Source organism: Lathyrus oleraceus, chromosome 4 (assembly GCF_024323335.1).
Source record: "Lathyrus oleraceus cultivar Zhongwan6 chromosome 4, CAAS_Psat_ZW6_1.0, whole genome shotgun sequence".
Classification (NCBI taxonomy): Eukaryota; Viridiplantae; Streptophyta; class Magnoliopsida; order Fabales; family Fabaceae; genus Lathyrus; species Lathyrus oleraceus.
In genome coordinates this window covers 229,283,788-229,291,378 of record NC_066582.1, presented here as the reverse complement: position 1 = coordinate 229,291,378, position 7,591 = coordinate 229,283,788, and the positions used below count along the sequence as shown (strand labels likewise).

Here is a 7,591-nt window from a genome sequence, read left to right as displayed (position 1 = left end):
AGACGGACGGAAACCCTGGCACGGAAACCCTGAGGCTACTTTAGAAAATTCCGAGTGAAGAAACCCTGAAGGCCGCGCCCCGCTCCGAAGCTACCGCCGCCTAACCCGATCCGGCTCGCCAATTCAAGGTTGCAATTCGATCGCCAACAGGTTTGCATCACTATTATCGCGTTATTTTCTTAATTTGCATGTGATTATCACTTTAAGTTCTTATTTTGCATGTGGTACCTCTTTAGGTTCTTAATCTGCATGTGATACCGCTTTGTGTTCTCATTTGGCATGTGGTACCACTTCATGTTCTTAACTTGCATGCGATACTATAATTGAACTCATAAACATATTCGAAGTTTTGCATGTGAATTTAAGTGTGCCTGAATATTGTGAATGCTGAACCGTATAATTATGTATTGAATGCCATAAGCCATGCCGCAGGTTGAGGTCATATTGTTCTCAAACTTCAAACCCGTGGCCGCTCGCTAGCTCATCGCTAGGCGAGCCTGCAGCGAGCCTTCGCTGATCCTTCGCTAGGCGAAGCAGAGGCGAACGGGACAGGGGCTGCTTTGTCTCTTTGTTGCCCATTTTATGTTTATCTAATCATGATTCTGCATTATTTGGTTTAACTTCCTGATTGTTATATTTATTTATGGGGCAATTTCCAATTGTATTTTGCCTCAATGCTCTAATCCGTGTGTTGCATGATGTAAAGGCTAGCATACTTCCAAAGAAATAACCGGCTAGGCATGCCGCTTTAGGTGTGGACATTCTTGAGGAGATGGTTTTTGGATGACCTAAGTTTAATAGGGAGATTCATCTTGAATCACCAAGCTTGATTTTTAATGTATTGATTTCATTGATTTCCTGTGGACCTAATTACCTAACTGATTACGGCTATTTAATTAATTGTTAAAATCCGGACTTTAAATAAATAACATCGGACCTCTCTTTATTATCCCACGATTACGTAATACGGTCATGTCCCGCGAACGTGGGGATACACTTAGCAAAGACCCTTCGGTTAAATCATCATAGTCCCTCGGATGTTGCCTTCGAAAATACGATTTTGTCCCTCGATGACCCTCCGGTATAGCCTACGGTTAAATGATGGTAGTCCCTTCGAATGCTAAGGTATCCTCACAACTGTTGCCTTCAATGACCTATCGACGACCCTACGATGACCCTTAAACATCCCAAAGATAAAACTACTTACTTCTCAATAGTAAGGACAGTTTTGCCCTCATAAGGATAGGAAATGCCCGGAAAGACCTCGGACAGGTATAACCTTAATTGCTCATTCATGACAAAAAATGCTTTTCACACCTCACACCTTTCAAACATCTTTTGGAAAATCACCACTTAGCATACATCCGTACTAGGATCATTGCCGAGTTATGTTTTTCTAAACTACTTCCAAAAAAAAACTATACGGGATAACCACTTTGTACACATTCATGCAAGAATCATTACAAAGTTAAATTCTCGTTTTCAAAACATCTTTCATACATTTCTCAACCACTTTTTCAAACCTAGAAACATAAATGATTGAGCAATTAAGAGCCCATGGATAACCATGGATACAAAGGGTGCTAATACCTTCCCTTTGTATAAAGTACCTCCCGAACCTAAGAATTTAAAATTAAGGTCTTTCTTGTTCTTTTCCACCTTTCCTTAAGGGATAAAAGAAAAGTCGGTGGCGACTCTTGCTAACCGCGACATTGCGATTACAAATCCGATAAAGTCCAGTTCACCGTATGACAGATGCATAGTCACCTCAAGCCCCTATATATTAGGGCCAAAGTTAGACATGAGGGGGTGAATAAAGTTCTGGTGGACGGAGGAGCAACAGTCAATTTGATGCCCCAATTCATGTTAAAGAAGATATGTATGTTCGACACTGATGTCAAACCTCACAATATGGTATTGTCAAATTATGAGGGTAAGATAGGACAAGCTCTGGGTGTCATACAAGTGGATTTGACTGTTGGATCAATCACAAGACCAACAATGTTCATGGTAATACCCGTGAAGGCAAATTACAACTTACTACTAGGAAGAGAATGGATACATGGAATAGGGGCAGTTCCTCCGACCATGCATCAGAGGATATCTGTCTGGAGAGAAGATGGTGTGGTAGAGAATGTTGAAGTTGACCAAAGTTACTTCATGGCAGAAGTAAACCATGTAGACAAGAAGAACTTCGACAGGAACTTGGCTCATATAAGACCATGCAACCCAGCTGAAGAAGGCTACACACCAAATAAAAATGCTTTGTACTTCTTGACTCTTCATCCCAATGGCTTTCAGTGGGATAGGGAAATTATGGGAGACCCAGAAGAAGGGGAATCATCTGAAATACGGCCAACAGGCTGGGATGAAAACCTGTATTATGCATGAGTCTTCTTTTTTCGAAAAGATCTCGGCCTACATGGCTGAGAACAAAAGACAAACGGCTCTCGAAGTCGAGATAACAAACATGGCTGACAAAGCCACATATGGTGAAATCTATAATACAGGACATGGGGAGTACTCTAAACCAAAACCCCCTGACGAACAGGTACCTGTGGAACTAACAGAACAGAGGTTAGATGCCATCTATGACGAAGAGCCTCTGGGATTCGAAAAAGATCCAGTAACGTCAAGTGCGAAGATGTTAGCGCAAGATCCTCTTGAAGAAATTGATCTCGGAAATGGGAGTACAAAAAGAATCACCTACATCAGCACTAAACTGGACCCCAAGTTGAAAGTAAGAGTAATTGAATTTCTAAGAGAAAACAAAGATTGCTTTGCTTGGGACTACGACGAGATGCCTGGTTTGAAGAGGGACTTGGTCGAATTAAAGCTGCCTATCAAGGATGGCAAGAAGCCCATCAAGCAGACTCCAAGGAGATTCGCCCAAGAGATCCTTTCAAAGATCAAAAAAGAGGTCGAAATACTTCTTCGATGCAATTTCATTAGGACCACAAGGTATGTCGATTGGATTGCAAATATAGTTCCTGTTATCAAGAAAAATGGCTCTTTGCGAGCGTGTAAAGATTTTCGTGATCTAAATGCAGCAACTCCTAAAGATGAGTATCCAATGCCTGTGGCAGAGATGCTGGTTGACTCAGCTGCAGGCTATGAATATCTCAGCATGCTTGATGGATATTCTGGCTATAACCAGATTTTCATTGCAGAAGAGGATGTTTCTAAAACAGCCTTTCGATGTCCAGGGGCAATAGGCACTTATGAGTGGATAGTTATGCCCTTTGGTCTAAAAAATGCTGGGGTAACATACCAGCGAGCAATGAATTCTATATTCCATGATTATATAGAGACATTTATGCAAGTGTACATAGATGATATTGTGATAAAATCTACGTCAAATGAAGATCATCTAACCCATCTCAGCCAATCATTCGAAAGAATGAGAAAACATGGCTTAAAAATGAATCCTCTTAAGTGTGCATTCTTTGTGCAGGCTGGAGATTTTCTGGGCTTTGTGGTCCATAAAAAGGGGATAGAAATCAATCAGAATAAGATGGAGGCTATTATGAAGACCAAAGCACCATCAACCAAGAAAGAATTGCAGTCATTATTAGGAAAGATAAACTTCCTAAGAAGATTCATCTCAAACTTAAGTGGTCGAACTCAAGCCTTCTCTCCCCTCTTACGCCTGAAACAAGGGAAGTTACAATGGAATGACGAACATCAAAAGGCATTCGACAAGATCAAACATTATCTGACGAATCCTCATATCTTGGCACCACCATGTGGAAAGAAGCCTATGAGACTATATATATCAGCTTCCGACACTACCATAGGTAGCATGCTGCACAAGAGAATGAAGATGGCGTTGAAAGAGCCATTTATTATCTTAGTAGGGTTTTAAATGATGCAGAAACTAGATACACTTCAATAGAAAAGTTGTGTCTTTGTTTGCATTTCTCTTGTACTAAACTCAAGTATTATATAAAACCTATTGATTTATACGTCTCTTCACATTTTGATGTCATCAAGTATATGTTATCTAAGCCAATAATGCACAGTCGAATTGGCAAATGGGCTTTAGCACTCACTGAATACTCTTTAACCTTTATGCCCTTAAGGGCAATGAAAGGACAAATAGTATCAGACTTTATTGTAGACCATGCAGTGGTCGAAAATCCTCAACTTCAAGTTGAGTTGAAACCTTGGAGATTATTCTTCGATGATTCCACTCATAAGGATGGAAGTGGGGTTGGGATCATGTTAATTTCTCCTGACGGAATTCCAACAAAACTCAAATATAGAATTGAAGGTCCCCTTTGTTCTAACAACGAAGCAGAATATGAAGCCCTTATTGCAGGACTTGAGGCTTTGTTGGAATTGGGGGCAACTAGGGTCGAAATTAAAGGAGACTCAGAATTAGTAATCAAGCAACTGACGAAGGAGTACAAATGTATAAAAGAAAATTTGATTATGTACTTCGTCATTGCAAATAGGTTACTAAAAAAATTTGAATATATCGACATAAAACATGTCCCTAGAATAAAAAACCAAGAAGCTAATGACTTAGCACAAATAGCTTCAGGGTATAAAATTTCAAAAGAAAAGCTAGAAGAACTTGTCGAAGTAAGAGGAAAGGCAATGGCTGCCAGATTGTCTCCGACAGATTTGGAAAGCACTCAGTTAGGATATGATAACAAAGAGGAGTTTGAAGTACTGGCCATTGATACCTTAATAGATACAGATTGGAGGAATCCAATTATTAATTATCTTAAGGACCCTTCGACAAATACAGAAAGAAAAACCAAGTACATGGCTTTATCTTATGTTTTAATGGGGAATGAATTATTCAAGAAAACCCCTGAAGGGATCCTGTTGAAATGTTTAGGAGAAAACGAAGCTTACTTGGCATTATCTAGTGTACATAGTGGAGCCTGTGGAGCATACCAGGCAGGCCATAAGATGAAATGGTTGCTTTTCAGATATGGAATGTATTGGCCCACCATGTTAAAAGACTGTATAGAGTTTGCTAAGGGTTGCCAAGAATGTCAAATACATGCAGGAATTCAACATGCTCCTGCAAGTGAGCTTCATACAATTATTAAGCCTTGGCCTTTCAGAGGGTGGGCATTAGATCTAATTGGGGAAATTCGACCCAATTCATCCAAAGGTCAAAGGTACATACTTGTAGGAATTGACTATTTCACTAAATGAGTCGAAGTAGTACCTTTAGTAAATATGGATCAAGAAACTGTTATCAAATTCATTCAAAGGCAAATATTATATAGATTTGGAATCCCAGAAAGTATAACAACAGATCAAGGATCAGCTTTTACTGGTCGAAAGATGCAAGAGTTTGCAAAGGAGATGGGTTTCAAATTATTAACATCCACACCCTATTATGCTCAAGCCAATGGGCAAGTCGAAGCTGCCAATAAAGTAATAATTGGTTTAATCAAAAAACATGTAGGGAAGAAGCCAAAAAATTGGCACAAAACTTTAGATCAAGCACTTTGGGCTTGTCGAACCTCCCCTAAAGAAGCTACTAACACTACACCTTTCCAGCTTACATTCGGACATGATGCAGTATTACTTGTCGAAATCTACTTGCAATCAGTGAGAATCCAAAGACAAGGAGAAATTCCATCTGACTTATACTAGGAAATGATGATAAATGAGCTGGTGGATTTGGACGAAGAAAGGTTGCATGCTTTAGAAGTATTAAGAAGACAAAAGGAGAGGGTAGCAAGGGCATACGATAAGAGGGTCAAAGGTAAAACCTTCACTATGAATGATTTAGTTTGGAAAGTTATATTACCTATGGATCGAAAGAATAAAGCATTAGGAAAATGGTCTCCACATTGGGAAGGACCTTTTCGAATTTTAAAAGCCTTTTCAAATAATGCATACGAAATAGAAGAATTAACAGAGGATCGAAGAATCCTAGAAGTAAATGGGAAATACTTAAAGAAGTATAAACCATTTGTGCATGAAGTTAAAATCATAACAACATAATAAGCAAAGAACTATCATGGCCAAAATGGTGAAGATATTTAAACTCCAAACTTTGCCAAAATGGCTTTCTTCTTAATCAAATTACAAATGAACAAGAGTCGAATAGAATAAATACAGGTGGAAATCAAAAAGGAATAGTGGCCCTCATCCGATCATACTTTTTCTTCGCCAAGCCAATCTTGTACTGAACAACAACTTGAACCCCTCGGAGGCGTGCAATATCTTCATTCATAGCAGTAGCCTTTTCGACGTGATCTACGCTCTGCTTCGCCAGATCATCAACTTCAGTATTATCCAAGCCTTGGATAGCAGCCTGCTTCGCCTTAGCATCATAAATCTTCTTCTGCAATTCTGCAATGTGAGATTCCCAGAGTCATATCGAAGCAGTATAAGTGTCGAATTCTGCTTGGGCTGATTTTTTGGAAGCGGCTAACTCCTCAGAAGCTTGTGAAGTTCGAAGGGCATTGTCAAACTCAGTGGCTTGAGCTTTTTCAGCTGATAGAAGCTTTGCTTTGGCATCCACCTCCCTACGGTATTTAGCACAGACTTGGTCAATGAGGTTCTGAATGTCGATAAGGGCTTCACCTATATCAGTGGAGCAAGCAGTGATGTTAATCTTGCTTATCGGCTTCTTTATGCCAAAGCTCTCTCCCACATCATTCCTTAATTCTTCAAAGAGATTTACATCAAAAACTGCCTTCTTCACCTGCTGAAGGAGTTCGTCATGTAATGCTTCATTTGCACTAGCACCAGAATGGGTCGAAGCTCCAGAAATGCTTTGCTCGGAAGAAGATTCTCTTTGAGCCATCATTAACCTTACATACTTGAGGGGATCATTTTGTTTTAAAGCTTTTTTCTCCTCCTCAGTAAGCGATATAGGCGAAGTCTGGATGATGGATGGTCGAACTTTAATTGGATTTGGGACCGTGTCGACGTTGGCGTCACCAGTTCCAGTTTGATTTCCTTCAGGATCATCTTCTCCCGCATTCACGTCTTCATCTTCCTGAAAGTACCCCTCAATCTCATCAGAATCCTGATCATTATCATCTGAAGGGAACGTAACTCTTGCAGGAGAATTACTATGAGTATCCTCAGAATCTTCTTTCTCTATTGAGACCTTCTCGTCAATGTGCTTCAAATCTCTTTTACCATCTTCACCAGGAGAAGAGGTTTCTTGTTCATTCTGGGTGTTATCTGCTTCGAGATTTTGGGCTTCAATCGAAGATCCTTTGTTTTGGACAGCACCGCTGATTGTCGGAGGAGGAGATGGATTCATGCCGCTCGAAGGATCACTTTGATTGGCAGTAGAAATGAGGGGAGTGGTAGGTTTGTCCTGAAAACAAAGTTTTAGAATAAAGTATGAGTTTGTCGAAAGATAAAACACTCAAGGTCGAAGTCTACCTGTTGAGCCTCAGGGTCGGAAGCATTGCTCCCAATATGCTCCAGCGTTGCGCCACCAGAGGGCTGGGATGAAGTTTCCTTTGGAGGAGGAGGGAGAATGTTGGTTTCGACACCTTGTTGTTTATTTGTTTGGTAAGGGGCAGCTGGTGCCTTATTCTTTTTCTGCTTTTTCTTAAGTGGAGTTGGAGGAGTATCTTCTTCATCATCTTCGACA

General features: G+C 40.2%; 2 protein-coding genes across 2 annotated transcripts; both read left to right on the top strand.

Annotated features, from left to right (window-relative positions):
• Positions 1-2,422: 2,422 nt before the first annotated feature.
• LOC127136808 (uncharacterized) lies at positions 2,423-5,622 on the top strand. The gene is made up of 5 exons (XM_051063329.1): positions 2,423-3,262; positions 3,455-3,853; positions 3,940-4,223; positions 4,458-5,138; positions 5,250-5,622. Exons 1-5 carry the CDS (start codon positions 2,423-2,425, stop codon positions 5,620-5,622), a joined length of 2,577 nt encoding a protein of 858 aa, XP_050919286.1.
• A 3-nt stretch (positions 5,623-5,625) lies between these two features.
• Positions 5,626-5,976, top strand: LOC127136807 (uncharacterized). Its single transcript, XM_051063328.1, has one exon. The coding sequence runs from the start codon at positions 5,626-5,628 to the stop codon at positions 5,974-5,976; it is 351 nt and encodes a 116-aa protein (XP_050919285.1).
• The last annotated feature ends 1,615 nt before the right edge of the window (positions 5,977-7,591 follow it).